General features: G+C 42.9%; 1 protein-coding gene across 12 annotated transcripts in view; it reads left to right on the forward strand.

Moving 5' to 3' along the window:
* The window catches only part of ADGRD1 (adhesion G protein-coupled receptor D1), a 257981-nt gene that overhangs the window by 196063 nt on the left and 38683 nt on the right, over positions 1-23235 (forward strand). For all 12 annotated transcript variants that reach the window (XM_039504723.1, XM_039504722.1, XM_039504714.1 and 9 more), the window contains 3 exons: positions 6435-6501; positions 9333-9399; positions 21608-21699. In XM_039504723.1, the coding sequence (XP_039360657.1) occupies positions 6435-6501; positions 9333-9399; positions 21608-21699 (226 nt within the window). The remainder of the gene's footprint in view (positions 1-6434; positions 6502-9332; positions 9400-21607; positions 21700-23235) is intronic.

Raw genomic sequence — 23235 nt, forward strand, 5'->3', positions numbered from 1 at the left:
ACTCTCATTATTTCCTGATCACCAAGGAGAAGGGAGGTTGGAGGCCTATTCTAGATCCAAGGGCATTAAACAAATACGGGAAGGCGCAGACGTTCAAGATGGTCACGCTAGCAGCCATTATTCTAGCTCTAGAGAAAGGAGATTGATTTCCAGCCCCAGTTTACTTCCATATCTCAATATAACCATCATACAGGAGATTTCCTATGGTTTACCTTTGGGGCAGGACCATTATCAGTACAGACTGCTCCATCCAGGGTATTCTCCAAGGTTCTCTTCATTGTAGCAGCGCACTAACCCTGGTACAGCAATTGGAGTTTATCAGCACCAACCTTGATGCAGTACAAGCGAGCGCATTCCTCCCGTTACACAGACCCACCACCCTGGGACAGATGCCTCCCTAATAGGCTGGGGAGCTCATCTACACAATCAAAAGGTTCAGGGCAAATGGCCTTCCACAGAAGTGACCTTCCATATTAGTCTTTTGGAGCTAAGGACTGTCAGGAATTCCTGTGCACACTTTCTGCCTTTCATCAAGAACACCCAAACAAAAGTCACGATGGACTTAATATGACCTGGATGGTTTACATAAATCGCTAAGGGGTGCCAGATCTCTTTCTCTCTGCGCGGAAGCACTCAAACTTTGGAACTGGTGCATCCATCACAATGTTCTCATCTCAGTTTGCTATCTACCAGGGATACAGAATGTGACAGCTGACAGTCTCAGTCGGAATTTTTGTCACAACCATGAGTGGGTACTGAACGCAGATGTCCTTCAAGATATATTCACCCTTTGGGAAACCCTGACTACAGATCTCTTCACTACTTACTGGAACAAGAAGTGTCCTCGTTACTGCTCCAGAGCTGGCCTGGGGAAACATTCACTGGGAGGCGCCCTCATCCTCCCATGGGATAGGGCCCTCTTACGCCTTTTCCCAGTTTCCTCTTCTATCCAAGGTCCTGTTGAAAATTCAATAAGACAAAGTGAGAGTTATTCTGATTGCCCCTCCTGGACATGACAAGTCTGGCTCCCTTACCTGACACACACACACAGTAACTCTAAGGCCATATCTCAAGTTTCTCCCTATTTTCTCTGCACTTTCCATATGAATCAACAGATCCATCTCCCTGTTTTTTAACCCCGACCACATTGTGACAACAGAGAGACAATTCTGCATATGCTAGACATTAGAAGGACACTAGCATTCTACTTGGACAGGAATGAAGACTTTACGAAATCCCCTAAACTCTTCATTTCATCCACAGAAAGATCCAAAAGCTCTGTGATATCGGCTCAGAGACTATCCAAATGGGTTTCTGGTTGCATTAATCACTGTTATCAAGGGCGCCACCTGCTTCTGTCCAGAGTCCATACGCACTCCACGAGGTCAGTTTCTACCTCGGTCACGTTCCTTAGAGAGATCCCTGTCTCAGTAATCTGTAGAGCAACGACTTGGGCCTCTGCCCATACTTTTGCAGAACATTATGCGATCACAGAAGATTTGCCTCCCGACGCCATCTTTGACTCCACAGTACTCTGTGCAGTAAAAGACTCCACTCAGAAGTCCCAGCCTCCAGTGGTGGGTACTTCTCGGGAGTCACCTACAGTGGAGCACCCATAGGGACACTACTCGAAGAAGAAGAAGAAGAAGAGGAAGTTACTCACCTTGCAATAACAATGGTTCTTCAAGATGTGTCCCCCTATAGGTGCTCCGCAACCCACCCTCCTCCCACTCTACTTTTGGAGTTCTCTATAGGGCTCTGTGGTGGAAAATGAAGTGTGGAGGGGGTTCGCCCGCGCAGTGCTAGATAGCCTGAAGGGAGGGCACATGCAGGGGCTTAATGGACACTGCTACCAAAAATCTCTGATTAGAGGCACACCACAGAGGTGCATATACACCTACAGTAGAGCACCCATAGGGTGCATCTTGAAGAACCATTGTTACTACACAAGGTGAGTAACTTCCTCTTTCACTTTTGCCTGATGCTGCTTCTTTCTCTGTAAAGGTCATATTTAGCCGTTTAGAATGAAAGAGCAAAAATCTGCCATAGGTTTTCTACAGGACAGCCTCATTTCTACCTGTTGCTTTTTTCCTCTACATAGAAGAAAGTCCGAAAAAGTGGTTTGAAGTTTTATAAGTAGTTTTTCCATTTTAAATTGTATTAGTGTGTCAGAACCATAAAGTGAATAGAAACTAAAGTATACTGTAGGAACAGATAGGAGGTTTAATGCCAAAGAAGAGAGGAGACGCTATTGAAGTAACTGATGCTTGAATTAAGGTGGACGTGGTAGGAGAGGTAATATCTTTTACTGAAGAAAGAGACAAGCTTTCAAGCTTCCACCAAACTTTTCTTCGGATCCTTGACTTAAGGGTTGATCCTATAATCCCTATTTAGACAAAACTCCTATTGTCTTCAATGTGAGTTTTGCCTGAGTAATGATTGGAGGATTCTCTGTGCACAGATACCACCCAAATAGGTTGTGACTTAGTGCTAGAGATTGATGAAGTGATTTAGATTAATCACTGACCCAAACTGAAAATGAACTTAAATCGAACCTTGGGATTCCAACATTTGGGATAATCTTTTTTCTCTCTGTAGATCTTCAATTTCCTTGTCCCAGCTGAGAGTGGAAACAGAAGTGCCAGAATACTATGAGACAGAGTTCACACTAGATTTTCAGCCCAAGAAGTTCAGATACCCTTTGGGTAACATCTGGGTGCTTATCTGAATTGAACCAAATGTCCTGAGTCTGACCAATCCTTGCTTATTCCCCAGAAGTCCAGAGTTTGAAGCTATGTTGCCGTGTGGGCCCATACTCACTTATTAATATGCAGTGCTGCATAGCATGCACTGATACTACAGAGGTGTGCATGTTGCGAATGCCATAGCTTAGGTGACAGACTCGTGTAGTACAACATCCTGCATCTGATGCTGCACTTCCTAATGTAAAGATCATCACGTCACATCATACATTTGAAAGGTTGGGGTAAGGCTGGTGAACATGTTTATAACACCTCAACTGAGAAAACATTCAAATACTGTATAAAAAAGCATAACTGGCATTTTTACATGAATGATAAATAGTACTAACACTGCATTAGCACTTCTGCTATTGTGGTCCTAGAATTACCGTAACTATTATGAGATGTTGTCTGACTCTTACAGCTCATCTGCAGTTTTTACTCATAAGCCAAGGATTGAGCAAATACCCTTAATATCTTTGTGCACTATATTATCCATAGGAGTGTTCCAGTCCAGATGAAATCTTGTGACCTCATCAGGCTAAATATGTTTGATTCCTGCCTTTATAGAATGTCTCAAATGGTTGGTTCTTCAGAGAACAATGTTTCTTTCATGGTAACAAATTTCTAATTTATTTTAGATGCTAACCTCCACCCCCATCTATCTTTTAATAGCCTGTTACTGCAGAGTAAAGACACATGCTGCACTGTAGGTTGTAGACCATTTTACATTCATTGAATTAACTGTTCTTGTTATCCAGATGACTGCACTATGCTTCATCTGTATACGTTTTATGATCTTGCTAGGGAACTCTGTATTTAATTTTCTTCTTCACTGCAGATTAAAATTGATAAATAATCAAGTTAAATCCGTGACTCCCTGAAATTTGCCTTGGAAAACAGGCAGGCTAGCATCCTGAGGGATAGGAAGCACAAATACGTTTTGTGTACGAGACAGATTATCGACATGTGAAGGCTGTTAGCCCTGGGAAGAAAACTCATACCGCAGGATTATTAGCCAGTGCAAGCAACTTATTGTTATTTATCTTACCGTAACACCCAGGAGCTCCATTCCTGGACCAGGACCTCATAGTGCTAAGTGCAGTGCAAACACAGCAAAGAAAGACTGTCCCTGCCCCCTTAGGCTGTGTATACATTCAGTTAACTGGGTTTATTGAGTTTGAGCACCGCACCTAGCCTAGGTGTGAGCAGTCACACTACAAAGCCATACCCATTACTGGGCTCTCAATGTTTCTACACTTGCCTGTGTGTGTGTCTGTGAGCATATCCCATGGTTCTCTGTGTTGAGATGCTCTATGGTTCTTTTGTGGTCAGTTGTGTCAGTGGTGGGAGAATTTGTCCTTTTCTTCTGGGGGAAGTTTGGGAAGGGCATTGGAGGACCATCAGCAGTCAAGTGATTTACCACACCTCCCCACTACAAAGTGGGCGGGTTTCAGCCCAAGTTAAAGTGGACCCCAGATTCTACCTGAGTCCCGAGCAGGGTCAGTTAGCCTGGTCTTCAGGCACTTCCAGGTCAGTGATTTTTCTGGGTAGATGGTGCGGCTGGGACGGCCGCTTAGGACTAAAATCTGGGTAAATGGACAGCTTAACTGTGCAGTGTAGACGTGCCCTTAGTCAGTTGTATTTGAAACAGTAAAAACCTGGGTTTTTGTCTTTGAGGGGTTGTCAAGAACATGGCTTAGGTAAGATGATAGGGGCCTCAATTCAGCAAAGCATTCAAGTGTGATGGATCAGGGCCATGTACAATTGACTGTTCCGGGTATCACACATTAGTAAACAGGGTTTTCCATTGTTTAAAAATATGACTGTCTACAACAATATTTTAGACTTTAGAATTCACATTGTAATATGCCACTTAGTAGACCATGGGCCTGAATCTGCTCTCATGTGCACTGATGTAAGTCAGGAGTCACTCCACCCTGAAGTTATTCTAGTATAACACTGAAGCAAGCATGGTTACTTGCTGGCTGTTGAATATTTTTGTCATTGATAAATATGTATTGTTCCTGGCAATAATCACTTAAGAACTAAAACACCCCTGCCTGAAACTGCATGTTTGCCTTCTGGAAACGTCCTATGGAATTTAATTGGGATGAAACCAATAAGATTCTACGGAAATTAATTTTAAAAGATTTTGTAGAAGTTACTGCAAAACTCCATAGGTTTTATTACTGAATTATCTCCCTTCCATAGATTTATTTAAAAAAAAAAAATCTTATACATCCTATTCTTTAGCAGGTATATGGTTATTAAATCAATAAAATAATGTAAAAAGCTACCCTATTTTCACATCATTTTCTATTTGCTAGATGGGACATTTATAGAGGCCTGACAGACAATCATTTGCTAGGTAAAGAGTTCCTGCTTTACCGTGTTCAAAACCATTGGCAGCAGAAACCTTGCTTCCTTTCTTACTACTAGCTTGGAAAACTATTAAAGTGGCACAACAAGACACCATTATGCTCTGGGCTAGTTACCATTGAAGGCAGAAGGACAGTTGCCTGAATCTGTATAATTCTTATGTAACATTGTCAAGCGTTCCCTGCCTCCCAGCAGTAATGATAGGAAATGTAATTTATTTACTTTAAGCAAATATATCTCTCACTGGAAATCTTTCAGTGCTATCTCATACATTCATATTAGGAAACATACCCTCTTAGGTTTCAGAGTGGTAGCCGTGTTAGTCTGTATCAGCAAAAACAACCAGGAGTCCCCTTATGGCACCTTAGAGATGAACACATTTATTTGGGCATAAGCTTTTGTGGGCTAAAACCCACTTCATCAGATGCATGGAGTGAAAAATAGAGTAAGCAGAATATATATTATAGCACATAAAAAGATGAGTGTTGCCTTACCAAATGGGGGGTCAGTGCTAACGAGCCAATACAATTAAGGTGGAAGTGGCCTATTCTCAACAGTTGACAAAAAGGTGCGAGTATCAGCAGAGGGGAAATTACTTTTTGTAGTGACCCATCCACTCTCCCCCAAAAATATGATAATGTCCAGTTTTCAAATTAATTCCACCCCACACTTGGTAAGGTAACTCCCATCTTTTCATGTGCTATAATATATATTCTGCTTACTGTATTTTTCACTCCATGCATCTGATGAAGTGGGTTTTAGCCCATAAAAGCTTATACCCAAATAAATTTGTTAGTGTCTAAGGTGCCACAAGGATTCCTAGTTGTTTATACCCTCTTAGGGCATGTGAATGGGATCTTAACTTGGTTCAATTTATTCAAGACTCTCTCTCACCCTACCCATTTGTGATGCTCAAAACAGTAACTGGATGTTGACATTTCTAGGCTATCTCCATGCTAATTGTGAACCTCCTGGGAGATTTGACTGTTTTCTAGGACTATTTTTGGAGGCTTGGATTAGGATCATTGACTCAGTATGTAGAAAAGCCTGAAGAAGAGCTCTGTGTACGCTCAAAAGCTTCTCTGTCTCGCCAATAGAAGTTGGTCCAATAAAAGATATTATCTCACCCCCCCTTGTCTGTGTAATGTAGCTGCACAAAGGGCTCTGAGACACATGTAACTCTGAAACGCATTTGAGCTGTTTTGCTGGCCGTGAAGATTGCTCCTGGACACATTGACTGAATTTACCTGGTTTTCTGAAGCAAAGCATTGGGTGCAGTTTTGACACTGTCACCATCTCTGAATTTTGCAGGGTGCCCACTGGTGATCTGCATCATCTCTGCAGCTTCAGCCCTGCACTGTTACGGAGAAATTGGAAAGTGAGTACAGAAAGATCTACCTCTGGTTCAAATATGAAAACAAGTAAGATATGGGGGGAGGGCAGGACTAATACTAAATATCTTCCCACAGGGCCTGATTCTGGGCACCAACAACTCCCATTGACTTCTAGCACTATTTATCACTTACGCATTGCATGTTAGATCTCTATATTGAGGCTATTTTCACATTTACTAGGGATGGGCCCAACTTTGAAAGTTCAGATCCATAATCAAAGCTGAGTATGAACTTCCTCGGAATTTGGGGATGAGATGGTGGAAGAAATTCTTAGATCTAGTATTCTGGTTTGGATTCATCTCTTTGAGCACTACTGTAATACAACCAATAATAGTAGTAAATAACATGCCTATGTAAGGGTATTTATATGTTAACTTTTGTTTTGAGCATATTTATTTTACTAATAAAACTGAATTGCTCAAGGATTCCTTGTTTGGACTAAAACAGCTAACCAGCCCTCCTGTTCTTAGTCTTTGTTGTACTTTCCCCGCTGTTTAAAATATGTTAGGAAACAGCCACCCACAAATAGTTCCCAATGAGACTGCTCAGCATTACAGTGTTCTGTTCCATAAAGAGATACTGCCTCCAGCAGTAGTGATGGTGGAAGTTCATGCTAGGTGATCTTCATTGTTTGTAACATGTATTTTACATGTAAACTCCAGTTTTGACTAAACACAAGGATCAGAGAGTGACAAAACTAACCAAAATACTTGATGTAAGCAATGTAGTTGTAGCCTATGATTGCAGAGGTGTTAACGGGCCATTCTAGCTTGAATTTTCCCTTACAATGTGTGCTAACTACTTAGGTTAAACAGGGCCGGTGCAAGGATGTTTCACGCTCTCGGCGAAACTTCCACCTTGCGCCCTTCCCTAGCCCTCCCCCCCGCCCTGAGCCCTCCCTCCCCCGTGCCCTGAGGCAACCCCCTGCCCCAGCTCCCCCCTGCTCCGCCTCCACCCTGAGCACGCCTCCCAGGCTTGCGGCGCCAATCAGCTTAGGCGCTGCAAGCCTGGGAGGCGGGAGAAGTGAAGCAGCCATGGTGTGCTTGGGGAGGAGGCAGGGAGTTCCCCTGTGTACACCCCCCCATGCCCTCTGCCCCAGCTCTTTCCGCCCAAATGCCGGCGGCAACCAGGGCGGCCGAAGATCCAGCTGCCACGGTTGCTGCCAAAGAAAATGCCGCTCCCCAAATCCTAGCGCCCTAGGCGACTGCCTAGGTTGCCTAAATGGTTGCACCGGCCCTGAGGTTAAACAATCTGTTCCATCTTGCATTTTGCTATGACATTGAGGGGTCCCTTCCCAGACCTGAAGAGGAGCTCTATGAAAGCTCCCAAGCTTGTCTCTCTGACCAGCAGAAACTGGTCCAATAAAATATATAACCTCACTCACTCTCTCTCTCAAAATATGTACTGAACTCCCAGTTGACTTGACACCTTTTGTTTAGATCTAATGTGGAGGGACAGGAGGAGGAGTAAGGCAGGATTGGAGGACTGAAGACCCCCGGGTGGGCGTAAAAGATCTTTATAAATACTTGCTTAATGGGGAGCAGGATTTTGAGAAGGAAGCGCAATCTACTTCCAGGAATCACAGGGCTTGGAGTGAGGGAGGAATAGAGAGTTACTACCCCTGAATTAGATCCATATCTTTCCCTAAAAGCCAGTGAGGAAGTATTGGGGCCATTGCTGGAGTTGATGATGCATCCTTTTAAAGGTGTAATAAATGCTGCTTCTGAACCCTTTCCACTTCCAAATCACAGCTGCTCAGTGTAGCACTCTGTTCCCCTCTACTGCTGGCCGAACCACAGATAAAGGTTGATTGGCTAACATAGGTGGGTTTTATATCTCAGGCAGTTGAGATTCATAGGTTTAGAATAAAAGATCACAGGTCCCCATTGCTGACAACCTACCCAAGGGCATGATGTTACACACCTAGCAGTCTCCTAGGCAGTATGCCTTTGTCTATGTGGACATAAATGTTTCCAGCCAACAGTGTTACACATGCTCTGAGCACCCCTCTGGCTGTGCTTTGTCAGAAGGATCCAACAATGCAGAGGTTGGGAATGTCTGTAGTAAGAGAAGAGATGATTGACTGATTAAACAAGTTAAATCTTAATTAGTAAACCGGATTTAGAGATGGTTTTGGGATTAAAATTCTGAACATTGAGTATGGGGCATTGTAAGCAGAAAAAGCAAACTAATCTGAGAGAATACTATAGGGCCTAATCCTGCAACAATTTAAGCATGTGAGAAAACATTATTTTGATGGGTAAGGTAATTCATGTACTTAAGTCATTACAGGATGATACAGGTTTTTGTTGAATGAATGGATTACTCCTTTGTTCGGTTTTTGTCCATTCCAAACTGAAGATGTAAGAACTAAGCCGAAAGTTGTCATCCCCTTCCTCATCCCCCAGTAGCCTCAAGAACAAGAGAGGAAGTCTTAGATTTTATTCTTGCTGCAAAGACAATTGGAATCCTCTCTTCTGATGAACACCATATTACACGGTGCAGCTGCCAGAAAGGACAGCTTAGGTATTCTCTCTCTGTGTCTCCTGCACACTGAAGCAGATAATTGCAGGCAGACTTCCCTATGCAATATACAAATCCAAGAGAGACCTTGCTGGAGACTCCTTGAGTAGGAGGAGTGGGGGGAAGCAAGAGGATGGAATTAGCTCCATCCATGTTTCCTGTTTTAGAATTTCTCAGCCATTCTGTACCATAGTTTCTTCTCTTTTTAATTAGCAATGCACTTAATGAGATGACCTCATGTTTGATCTTGCAGCAGTGAATAGATAGTAACCATTCAGCTTTCTCCCTGCAGTTGCTGGCTTTCACTGGAGAACGGCGCAATCTGGGCTTTTGTGGCCCCAGCACTGTTTGTAATTATGGTACGTATACTTGCTGCTACCGGCCTCTCATTGCACATGCAGTTTTACTTGAAGACACAGGCCTAAATTCCATCCTCAGTAACACTGGGCAGCCCCACAGAACTCAATGGTATTGCATGGTGTCTGTCTGAGCTATTTTCTTTCTGTTCATTCAAATGCCCTCGTTTTACTTTGATTGACATGGTAGTATTTGTTTAGGTGAGCGGATTCCTCCACTGTTAATTTCACTAGTCCACAGCGCATGTCTTCTTGCTGATAGGCCTTAAGCTGCAACAGCCCCCAGCCACTGAAATTCTAATGACACGGAAACCTACCAGTAAAGCCTGCTGTATTCTAAATGTACCTATGTCCCTCCAATTGAATGCTATAGGCTAGATTCACAAAGGGACTGAGGCACCTAACTGCCACTCCTCAGCTACCGCTGAACCATAAATTCACTCGGCACCTAAGTTTTTGCAGTACGTGCATTGCTGCCCCACTTTTGGCGTCTGGATGCCTAAGCCCCAGTGTGATTCAGAAACCAGGGGACTAGAGCTCGTCCTCCGCTAACTCCCCTGCAGGGCCCAAGCTGGGAAAAACGCTCTGGTCATGCTTATTGGATTGGTCCCCTCACCTGTGCTCACAAAAATGGCTGGGGGTGGGGAGGGAGGCGGAGCAGGAGGGACATGCCCAGGAATTGAACAGGCTTTCCCACCGCTACCAGGAGTGCTATAACCCCTTCCTTATGGGATATTCTGATGTGGGGGCTCTCTCAGCCTCTCCCGTTGAAGCTGTGCCACCATGAGAGAGACTCAATAGCCTGCTCTAACCACCACTCACCCAAGATCCAGTCCTCTTGCGCCAATGACTCTTTTATCCAAAATGGAGCAGAGACTGGGGGGAGCCTCACATCACAATATCCCAGAGCCCAGCACTTAGGGCACTCACCTGAGAGGTGGCAAATCCCTGTTCAAATCCCTTATCCCCCTCAGGCAGAGGGGAGACTTGAAACAGGCTCCCCCATCCCAAGTGCTCTAACCACTGGGCTAAAAGTTATGAGGGAGGTCTACCGCCACCTTGCAAGAAATTCCTTAGGTACCTCCTGACTCCAGGAGAGGTTTCACAGCTGAGACTCCCAAGCAGAGGAAGGTGTGTCCCTCCAGCCGGGATTTAGGCACCAAACTCCCTGATAGCAGTGAGGCTTAGGACATGCCCCCTTCTCCTTGGCATCTTCCATGGGCTGGCTTTTGTGAAACCCATTCTTAGGCACCTATTTCCCTCCATCCATTTCATAGGAGCTGAATTCAGGATATGCGAAGCCCAGTCATTTTCTAAGTGCCTAAAAGTTAGGCATGTCTCCAGATGGGTCTGATCCCATTCAAACTTTGAGGCTGGTCAGATCTGGGGAAACTTAGGTCCAAATTCATACATAGAAATAAACCATGAAGTTTGAAGCTCTGGCTATGGAACTTCAAAGTTATTTAGGTGCCTACCTTCAAAACAACGGGATTGTTACTATGTTATTAAATTGTCCTTAGTGTTTATGGGACCAGTGGTCTCACCCTTACTCATATGAATTACTCACATGAATAATGATTTTCAATGTGAGTAAGGGATGCATAGTTAGGTCCCATGTTATTAAAATAGCAATAATATATCTTTTAAATACATGTTAGCAAAATATTAAAAAAATGAAAAGTTCCATATTAGTAAATTATCTTTTTCCCCTGTGGTTTATTTATACACAGCATAATATGCAGTATTTCAAATAAGAGCATAGCTACAGTACTTTTAATAAAACTATTTATTATGAAGCTATGACTAATCAAGTTATAGGAAAATCACAGATACTACTGTATGCAGCTATTAAAGCAATAAAGTTTATTAATTTAAAACCAGAAACTATTTTGTTACTATAGTAACTCTCAAATCAAACTATGGCGGCTTCCATTAAAATCTTTATAACCTTGCCTTTGCGGGTACATAACATTATTGCAGTGTTCCATATTTGTAGTATTGTGACTACCTAGGGAATAATGCAAATACCATGGTAACAGTAACTACTTGCAAGAGAATTTATTGGAATTTTAATGAGGACCACTATATACAAAGCATCTCAGATAATAGCTATAGCACCAGAATACAGTCTTGTGATAATTTATAGTCCCTGTAGAAATTAATGCCTAAGAAACATATAGTAATATGAGAGACAGATTTAGACCAATGCCTGGTGGTGAAAAGTTCTATATGGCATTATTATTCACAACTGCTTCTTCAGACACTAAGCAAGCATCAGAAACAAGCCTTAGTCACTCCATAGCCTGGGCTAGATTTGAACTAACACTCTAGAGGCGCATGGATCCATGTTTCTCTCCTGAGCCATCCAGTGTTTTAAAATACATATTCAAAGTAAATATTTATGATCAATAAACAGAACAAATTCTTTGCCAAAATAGTTGCCGGCCGAGTACAGATTTCTACTGCATTTGCTGGAGGAAACAGTAATATTGTAAATATAAAAGTTAATTAAAAACATTCAAAGCAGAGGTTATTAATGTGCATGGTTTAAGCCATCATTTATTATGAATGCTATGGTTGGCAAGAGCAACTGCAATCCTCCTTGGCCAATGGATTTTGACGTCCGAGGAGAGAGAGGCGGGTATAGAAAGAAAATACCTGCAAACCACTTATAAAGTGGATGCCTTATATTATATTATATTTCATAGGCCAGATTTTCTGCCCTGCTCTACTCCCTTTGTACCACTCTGGCAGTGCAAAGGGATCAGAGACTGGCCATGTCCCTCCAGCCATGGATACCTCCAGCGAATGTAGCTGGATCCTAAGCAACCCCCTGTGGTGTAGGGGGAGAGTTATTGGTGTGGCCAGAGCCCCAGCTGTTGGATGGTTCTTTGTGGACACTGGAGATCAGAGCAGCCCCCACATTGCTCTTAATTCTGAAAGGATCAATGGTGGGGAAATTTGGCCAAAGATACTAGAGCAAGTCTCTGCTCTTATGAACAAGTGTACCGGGATCATTAACGAGTGTGCAGAACAGACAGTTCTTGGGTTTTTAAATGCCTCATCAAAAAGATTCCCCACACCAAGCAAACTACAGGCGTTTAGTTCCTGCATCTCAGAGGGCTGAGTCCCTTCACTAATATTCAAATCTATTGTTCTTAGCAGGCCTGGGTGTTCCAAACGTGGGGCTGTGCGCCCTCAAATCCCACTGCAATCAGTGGGGCTTTGGGGCACTCAGGATATTGCAGAAATAGGTAACAAATGACTAGATCCCCACCAGCAGAGTTCTGCGGAAGGTACCATATGGCCTGCACATTCCCCTTCCCTGTAACCGTATGTTAGGGCTCTACAATGATATGAGATTCAGGCTGTTCCTTCCACTTTGGAATGGAACACCAGGCACTACAGTTGAAATGCTTGGTGAAGGAATGGCTTGTTAAACCAGGCCCGTTACATTCAGATGGCTGCTTTGGGTACATCTGTCGCTTGTAACGATTTTAATCTTTCCAGAGAAGAATGCAGGTTCATGACTCAGTTACTGATACATGAATGTATTACAACCGTTTAATTATGCCCACACATTAAATTACAGTGAACTGGTGCTTAATTGCTTTCATTATTCGAGGCGTCAGGGTTGTTTTCCAGGATTAAGGAGAGCATTACTCCCCTGAAAACCTCTCTATAGCATAATCCTCTGATACTGTAATCAAGGAGGCCCCTACGACTCCTGTAGTAGGGTTGCAGGATCAGGACAATAATGCAAATGAGAAGTAGATAAACATATTGATTAGAGTAACCACACGTCTGTGTTAAAGGCCTTACTTTGATTTTTAAGTGACGAGTGCAGATTCTGGGCCATCTTTGCGGTGTTGAGAGAGGCTGAGTGGCACCCTGGTCCACGAGCTCTATGCCACTTTCCTGCCTGGACACCAGCAAGGGGTCTGCGGTGAAGACCTGCGGGAGAAAGCAGGATGGGGAGTGACTGGAGCATACTGGCAATGCCAAAGTACACCTGTCCCCCACAAACTGTGCATTCTGTGCACTCTAAGGGGGTACAGCACAAAAATCACGCCCCCATTATTTCCCTGGTGGAGCAGCAGAATGGGGGCCTCGACTTTTCCATAGCAGGCTAGACTAGCAAAAGAAAGTTCCAGTGAGATGCCCCCAAATGTTCCTGGACCTACAGAACCTCCCAGCCATTGCATTTGCAAATAAGCATTGACACAAGCCAAGAGGAGAGTCACCATGTTCACCACATCACAGCATTTTACAAGCATTTAAGCTCCTACAAAGGGCTTGATTCAGTCATGGTAAACTGGACATTGCAGCTCCTCCCAAAGGGGGATGACAGTTGGTGATTCCACTGCTTCCCTCTAGTGGGGCTGCAGCCAGGGAACTGCTGGAGCATGGTCAGGAGATCTGCTGAATCAGGACATTTCCTGGGCAGTGTAGCCCAGCCTGTCTCCCACTCACTCTATGTGCTGTGAAAAGTCCTAGGGAAGTTAATAGTGATGGAAGTGCTTGCTAGGACTCTATAGACATTTAACAGGCAAGGTGAAAAAGCTCATGTCTCAGTTTTACAAGCTTGGTATGTTGACGTGGCAGAAACTGCCTCACACCAACAGCTTAATGATGAGGTGAATGGCATAGCTGAAGAATCCCATGTGATAGGCAGAGAATTTCTCTCTCCTGTAAAAGGAAAGCACAGTTGTGCAAGTGACAGGTAAGTGGGTGGCTACGGGTGGGGCACAATTGGTGGAAGAGCCCTGGGCTTTGTTTTCTTGTGTGCTGTAATTAAAGCTGGCTTAAGTCCAGGTGTGGACATCACATGTTGATAGAAGAATTCTTCTCTTGACCTAGCTTCTGCCTCTTGGAGAGGTGGATTTACTAGAGCGACAGAAGAACCCCTTCTGTGGCTTTAGTAAGTGTCTACAGTACAGTGCTGCAGTTGTGCCGCTGTAGCGTTTCTAGTGTAGAGAAACCCGTAAAAAATGGTGAACGACTGAAATAATCCAATATTCAAATTGTTTCCTCATTGACTCAGCACTTGCTGTCTTGCTGTGTAGGAAATCTGAGCATAATCAAGTCCTCCTAAGCTAATGCCCAAAGACTATTAAATACAAAAGGGAAGATGGTGAAGAACTTACTCCCAGGGTGAACTTTGACATCAGTGGCACTATTCGTCTGAGTAATTGCTCACCAGTGTGAATTAGGGCTAAACTACGTGGCCCTAACTTTGTATTTGTTACACAGTATTCTTGGCAGGACAAGTTATATTCTTATGTGGATTCAAATATTTGGAGAAAGAAGGAGCCAAATGGAGGGAGGACAAATGAACCGGGGTAGTGTTCTTATAATAATTTGCAAAATATTCCAAATCCAGCTCAGCCCAAACGAGCAGCAAATTGTGCCAACTGAATATTCTACTTGAAAAATGGATTAATATCCTAGGGGATAACAGCAAGGCTAACTTGTGGTTTAAGTGTGTGTGTATATATATTTGTATTTAGTCTTCCTGTTATTTAGCGGCAAAAGCTCTTTAAGTAGCAAACCAGCCATTAGCTGCCTGAAATGTTGTTTTGCTAGGAAAGCACGGTTTAAAAGGCTGTACTTAAAAGCCAGACTGCTCCCACCCACAGGGTTTCCATGGTAGGGGGCCTCGGCAGAGGAAAATGACATATAGGCAATCATTCCATGGGAGGAGCAGGCATTGCAGCCCCCTCCCCCATGGACTGGGAAGGGGGGCCTCTCTCCAGATCTGTGCAGCTCCTGTGCCTCTGCCTGCCCCAACTTCTGGTTCATGAGCAATGCAGAGGCAGTGGAGCCATGCTACTAAAGCTCCTTCCACCACGAGCTGCCCCCTTAAAAGGGAGTTATGGAGTGATGGGAGTTGTCTGTGGAAAAAGTTAACAAAGCCTCCAGTAGTTTCCCCATAAGGGCAACAAATCAACCACCACCTCCCACACTTTGACCATGTGTGGAATCACAGACCCAATCGCTTTAGGATTTGAGGCAAGGGACACGAGGGGATGGTGCCGTGAAGAGCTGTAGGGCACTCTTCTAATCCCTACATGTTAGGCCTTTAAGAACATGAAGAACCCCCCATGCAATAGCCTGAAAATATCGAGCTTTGCTATTAGCGCTTTCTGCTGATTTGAAAAGCAAATTAATCTTAGTCAAACTGTGCCCAAGGAAACATCTCTCCAAAAGAATCTGTATATTTGGAACAAGGTAGTAAAGACTTTTGGCAGACGGCTTTGTTCATTATCAGCCATCTGTCTCCTTCCTGTGTTTTCATACATATGATAGAATTAAGGCAATTCTAGTGACAACCCAAACTCCTGTGCATACTGTGTGATGGGTAGTAGCAAAGACATTGAACAGACCAAGAAGATAGCAATCATGCAGGGGAAAATTTTGGACAGTAGTTTGCTGATCCTTTATGTTGCTTTGCCATAAATTGTTACTTTCCTAGGCTGATCCCATCCCCTGTTACAAGAATGTCTCTTCAACAGCAATTTTGTAGATGTGTGTGCACATCTGAGTAAAAGATCATCACAACAAAGAATTCTGTACCATGTTGACATGGGCTAATTGCTTTTTCATTAGTGTCCTGGAGATGACATTCCTTTGGGAATTGGGGCTCTTGTCTCACCATGCAATTCATGCCTACGAATGGTCCTTCTTTGTAAATACTAAACACTGAAGGCAACTTTCTGACACGCTCATGCTGAATAGTACCTAGAACCCAATTCAGTAAGAACAACAGCTAGCTCTTACACAACACTTTTCATCAGTAGGTCTCAAAGCAATTTACAAAGGAGGTAAATATCATTATCCCCATTTTACTGATGGGAAAACAAAGGAGGTGAAGTGAATTTGCCCAAGGTCACCAGCAGGTCAGAGGCAAAGCTGAGAACAGAACCCAACACTCCCAAGTCCCAGTACAGTGCTCTATGCTGCAATGCCTCCCTCCACTGACTTCAAGGTACCCTTTATTATGAGTAAGGGAGCAGCTAGGGGCCAGAGTCTGCTAATCACAGATCACTCTGGGGGCCCGATGTTCCACTCTTGTTCTCATTACATAGTGCCTTGCTCTGCAAGTAGCCCCACTGATTTAAGTCAGTCTGCTTGTAGAGTGGGAGGGGGGGCAGAACTTGGCCCCTAACGCTTAGAGACCCTGAAGCAAGAAGGCACTTAAGCATGTGCACAACTGAACAACTCAGCTTCCTTAATTTTATCCCTATCAGTGCCTGAGCACTAGCACTTTTTCTTGTTTAAAATAAAGTTCCTTATTCCTTTTTTTCTACTCAAAAACATGCAGCATTTTTGAAAGAATTAAACTGATGATAAGAAATCAAATGTGAAAGACTAAAGCTAGGAAAGACGACAAATAAGGGTCTGGTTAGACCTTTCCATCAGTGCTTGCTTTACGGTATATCTCCTCCATTCCCAACTCTTCTGCCATGCCCTGACCTGTGATGCAGAACTCCTATGTATGAATTCTTCTAAGCTACACTCATGAAAATCCACAGGAATTCCCTTTAAATCAATACAATGACCCCACAATTGGTCTGGTGTAGCTGAGAGCAAAAGTAGGCCCCTTGTTCTTCCAACTTTGAACATCCATCTGCTTTAACTGATTAGCAGCATATGGAAATGCAGAACATCCACTACAGATTTCCCATGAGATTTAGCAGTGTCCCGCTGCCAGAATAACTTGAGATGTTAGTGTTGCTATTAATGATATTGCAATGGCAAGAAAATTAACTCATCCCCAGAAAAATACGTTAAAGCTAAGGATGGGTGAATCTGTTCAATTAACCCCCTGAAATTTTGTTTGAAACTCATGTGGAACTTAAAAGAGTTTGTGTTTTAAAGAAGCTTGGTCAATGGATTTAATGAACTTCATGTATTGGAAACTCTTTTTTGAATGTGTCTGCACCTTCCAGGGTCTGTCCTAGAGTGGCTGCAAAGGTCCCAAAATGCCAGGCATAAAACTTTGTTCATGGAGTTTCTGGACTGCACAAGAGAAGCAACAAAAATCTAATGAGATTTGGAGGGAAACTGGATGAAGCACAAATAAATTCAGATTAAAAAATTAGCTAAATAAAGGAAAGAGCCTGTTTCTGCCACATTTCCAGCCCCGTGTTGTAGACCTGTATTTCAGATGAACAACCCTTGGATCATTACCCACCTCTAACTGGAACCGAAGCCCCATTCCTGCTCCCACTGTAGTCGATGGCAAAACTCCCACTGACTTATTTTAGAGGCAGGATCCTGCCTAGATACCTGTGGGAGGTCTGACAAAGGGTTGCAGGATCAGGACCTGCATCAGCAGACATTCCACTGCAATTCCAGTTGCGGGGTCAAGCCTTGCTTGGCTGTTGGCGACCCCCTTCCCTTAAACAGAACTACTTGCACGAGTAAGGAATGCAGGATGTGGCCCATATACTTCAACTTTTCAGAAACTGGTTCTGGGAAAAAACGTCTCATAAAGAGAGAAAAGTGATGCTGAAAGGACAGCCTTGGTCGCCTTTGTAACTGTGGTCCCAGTCCTGCAGTTTTCACTCAGGTGAAATGTTCTTCAGCCTTATCCAAAGCTCACTGAAGTCAATGGGAGATTTGCCATGGACTTTGGATCACCTGCCACTCCCATTTCTTAGACTGGCAGCTGCTCATCACCTCCTAGGATTTGGCCCATTAACTTTAATGGGAGTTTTGCCCACATATAAGCCCTGTAAATCAGGAGAGCTGGCTATTGTTATTAGCTGTGTTTTTTAAAAAGAAGTATAAGCAAGTTCCTGAGAATAATAAGGCAGAATAACTGCAACCGTGAAGCCAATTCTGGCCTTTCAGAAAAATAAGAAATAGGAGCAGCATTCAATTCCCGTATCTAAATGTTTATCCTTCTAGCTTGAATATTTTAATAGGTGAGGTCTCTGTATGCGTGTCTCCCCCATTATATTGGGTTGTAAATCTGCAGCAATTTTAAAGTTTGTGTTATTTTGTAAGGTAAAATACAATGGTGTTTCATCAACCCACCATTCTCCTATTCATATTGTTGACAAGGCATTTACGCCAGATGTCAAAAAAAAATCATTGGTGGAATATTTCAGTGGCTGTATTTCAGTTATAATTGGAGTGCAATTGCTTCCATACTTTGCTTGCTAGCACATTAGATATGAACTTCTTACTTTATTAATCTGTTTATTCAGGCTAGATGTGAACACTAATTTCCCAGAATACCTTATCTGCTCTAAAACTACTTCTTAATCTTCTTGCACAAAACTCATTTCCTGATTTAAGCCAGTGTTTTGAGAGAGCTTTCCTCCACTGAGTATTGTAAGCAAATCCAAACTGGAGTGCAATTAGGCTTTGGGAATATTGGACATTTCAGCAGATGCAGGGTACAAGGCACTAAAATATGGAACTGTGGAAATTTAAGAATTTTTTTGCTTATTTTATGATGAGTCTTTATTTTTTGTAGTAAGATCAGTGTTCTCTTGCTATGTGATAGCAAGCTCACTGACATACAGCAAAGGGGACGTGGTGACAGTGACTTCACAGGAGATCTGAAATGCTCATTCTTTATAAATTCTTTGAAGTCCCAAAATATCAGGCTTCAAATAGTTTCTCATTTATATACAATTCTGAAACTGAAATTCAGCTACAAATGCTAAAAACATTCCATGTTTTAGAAAACAGGTTTTGTTTGCATTTGCTTTGAAAGTGCAGTCTACTGGACTTACTCACACCAGTGGTTCTGATAACTGGATGGTATGGTCCTTGTTCAGTGTAGGCTCAATTCTGCCAGGTGTGGAGAATTTTCTGATTGATCCCACAACTTCCATTGAAGCTAATAGGAGCTGAGGAGACTCTGCTCTTCTCAAGGAGCAGTCAAGCACCACAGGGGGGAACAGAACCTTTTCACTGAGCCCGTACCAAAGCAAACCTTGCATTGGCTACAATGGGAATTTTGCCCGAGTAAAATCTGAATAAAGAACTTAGCCATTGGCTTATTGCCTTCAGTTGGACTCCCACCTGAATAAGATCAGTACGATTTGACCCTGTGTTTGTGTGCAAATACATGAAATAGGGATGTGGGACCAAAACAATGAAATCCTTAACGCATGCTGAAAATGTCATCCGCGATTAAAAGTAAGGATATGCAATGCAAAGGGTTTCAGAACAGATGGAAACAGCTTACATTAAAAGGTAGCTAGAACTGCTTCAGTGAGTGGTATACATGTCACCTCAAAAGTAAGCTGCTCATGGCTGCCCCTTGTAGCCTGGTAAATAAAAGAAAATTGTATTTCCAAATGATGGGGGAGGAGACAGGGAATGCCGAAATTCCTATTGAATAATATTCAGACTATTATCCAAGTCCAGAGAGCTGGACCAGGATATTTGTTTACAAATGAAAATGGTGCCAGCTTTCACAAGGAATTATTCACATGGCTCTAGATCCAGTCCAGAGTGGGATTCTTGATTTCCTATTACCTGTTGTCTTGCAGTAATGATGGGCCAGATCCTCAGCTGCTGAGAGTAATCATAGCTATGACTGGACACACAAGCTGAGGATCTGCACCTATTGTCTAAAATCGACAAGAAACAGGGCTTGGGTGCAATGAAGGAAAATATCTTGAGAAGCCTCAGTGGTTATTAAACTTTGAGAAAATATTTAAGATTTTTATTCTAAAAATCATAATCGAAGCACGTATGTACAAATAACTACTGCTCATTTTGGGGTGAAAAATAATTAGTAGCAGCCACTACAGTCTGCATCCTCCTCCTTCTCCTGTTCAGACCTATTCTATTCTTCTTCCTTCATGGTACTTACTCCATGGTAAACAACACACACTGTAGTTAGGGTTGCCACCTTTCTAATGGCAGAAACCGGACCCCCAAGGCTCGGCCCTGCCCCTTCCCCCAAGGCCCCATCTCTGCTCCGCCTCTTTCCCCAGGCCCCACCCCACCCCCTCCCCCACGACCCTGCCCCCTCCCCCAAAGCGCCATCCCTGCTCCGCCTCTTTCCCCAGGCTCTGCCCCACCCTGTCTCTTCCCCCACAGCTCTGCCCCTGCACAACACATGCCTTGTGAGCAGCCTGGCCCCAGAGGTGGTGGTGGCGGCAGCAGCTGCTGTGCTGCCTCCTTCCTTCTCCTTAGAGTTGCCACAGATTAAAAAAAAAAAATGTACATCGGGGCTTGGCAAATGGCACCGGACACCCAAGCCGAAACCCGGACTATCCGGGTGAAAACTGGACATGCAGCAACACTAACTGTAGTTGGTGTAGACTTTAGACTAGAAGGGGGAAGTATACTTTCCCTGCCTCCCAGCTCTCTCTCTCAAAAAACTAAGGTATTTTGACAGCAAGAGTGTCCCTCCAATAGCAAAGCTTCCTCCTCCTTTTCTTCATCTATGACTTTAGCAGGGATGACAAACAATCCTTTGTTCTGTCTTTCAATGTCGATCTTTTCAAGATTCCCTGAATTTCTGGTGGGAATTCTTTTCATTACATGGATGTTTTTCTGCTGGGCCTGACATCCAATGCAGCATGCCTTTTGTGTAAAGCAGAGCTCAGCCTTAACCTTTTTTCTTAATTCTATTTCAAAATGTTCTCATGCCAACACTGCAAGCAAATTTTGGTAAGTGGCAAGAATTCAGCACTGAAAGGGCTAAAGGAAGGTGCTTTCTAAAACACAAACGCACACACATTACAGTTTTCATGGCCAGTTTGTCAGCTACTGGTAGGTACCTAAGAGATTCACATATAGAATAGGGGTTTTTGGCCTTGCAGTTGTGGTCAAATCCATGCTTCTGATGATGGGAAGCAAAGTTTCTAACTAACTAACGGTCAATTCTCATTCAGCACATCTAACCCAAATCTCAATTTGCAGATAGTGAACATCCATTATAAAAACAAATAAAAAACCCCTGATAAGATGCTTTAAAAAAAAAAGTAGCCCAGATCCTAGCACCCCACTTTTCTACTGCTTTGTGCAAAACTGCCAGACAACCAATGGGTTTAGGTTTCTTAGAATTTCCCCTGCACAGACCAAAATTATAGCCCTATGGTTGGAAAATTAATATAAAAAGCAAAAGTTACCCTTTTCTTCTGTATTTGTAGAATACAAACTCAGTGCACTTTGCATCTCTGACATATTCCATGCTCATTTCCCTGACTGAGTCCTATTTTTTCTTATTTAGGTCAATATTGGCATTCTCATTGCTGTCACCAGAGTCATCTCGAGAATCAGTGCAGACAACTATAAGGTGCATGGAGATGCCAATGCATTCAAGTAAGTCATTCTTATTCATATTACTTTGCAATAGGAGAATCACCTAGAACTATGTTATGTCATAGATGGATATAGCATGTGCTCACCTCCGTACATTGGTAGGATGACTCGATAAGAAAAACAAACGGTCACAGTCAGCAAGTTAACCCCCTACGTTAATGCAGCCACTGAGCAACTGTGCTATGGAAGGGGGAGCGGAGCTGGAGTTAACCCCTTGTTCGCCAGGAACTAGGTAGCTTCCCCTACCCTCCCATCACAATCCCCTTCACATAGTGACTCATGATTGTGCCTTCTGTTAACACTTTGGTTTCTTTCCCCTTAGAGAATAACGACATTCAAAAGTACATTGCACAGAATGCAACAATCATTTAATTAGTTTACACTGGAATATTTCAATACCCCCAGGCTTTCTGAGGATTATCCTTGATTTTGCCCCTACTCAGCAAAATATTTAAGGATGTGTTTACCTCTAAGTCCACCCCTATTCAGAAAAGCACATAGGCCCATGCTTTAAGTTTGAGCTTAAGTCCTAATGCTCATATATCAAAGCAGTTTACACACTATGGTAGTAGTCTTTTTGATGGCCCAGCCAAAACACTGCCTTGACCATGTGCTATATTAAAGGACCATCCCATCTAAGTGACACTTTAAATTAGATATGTCTCTGATAGCTGAACACATGGAGCCAATCCTAAATTTTAACTTCAATCCAAGCCCATAGGGTTGCACAAGTGCAACTGACAGCAGAATTTAGCCCACTGAATTTAAGTGAAACAAGTATTGTACAGCCCATAGAGACATTCTTGTATCTTTTAAACGTGCTTCCCTCCAAATATAAAGAGGGCAGACTGAAAGATTTAATGTGTCTATTACTGAGTCACTCTAAAAATGTGTTGACAATTTGCTTTTTATGTTTCTGAGCCATGACGCACAGTACGCTTAGGATTTGGTGTGGCTATCCTGAAATTGAGACATGAAGAGTCATTTTATGATTAAATTACTCACCTAATTTTTAAAATGCCAGCAACTTTCCAATATTGGTGGCACTGATCTAATTAAAGTGAGTTTAGTTATTGTATATCTTCTGGAGTGAAGAGAAAAACAGTAAATATGTCTACACAAAAATCTATAAGAATTATTCTGTAATGAATTCGAAACACTGGAAATTAAAATGACTGGTGATTCTAGCCTGGCTGAGTCCCTGTGACCTTCAGAAACATGAAGGAATTACGGTACCTAAGGAGAGAAATGGCCATCTCTGCCAGTGACTATTTGTATTTTCCATTAGAGCTATGAAAATAAAGGAACAGTCTCCATAAATTAATACAAGCTATACAGATACCATTGAGTACCTAGATACTTTGGTGACTGGTAAATATATATTGAGAGATTATGAATCAATACATACCATAGAAAGATGTATAAATCAATACATACCATTGGTATCTTTATGACACTTGTGAGCAGTGCAGGTGGGAGCACAGTGAAGTGCAAATGAGTAGAGCTCATTTGTTTAAATAACACTAGGGACAGAGT

Source organism: Mauremys reevesii, linkage group 18 (genome assembly GCF_016161935.1).
Source record: "Mauremys reevesii isolate NIE-2019 linkage group 18, ASM1616193v1, whole genome shotgun sequence".
Taxonomy (NCBI): domain Eukaryota; kingdom Metazoa; phylum Chordata; order Testudines; family Geoemydidae; genus Mauremys; species Mauremys reevesii.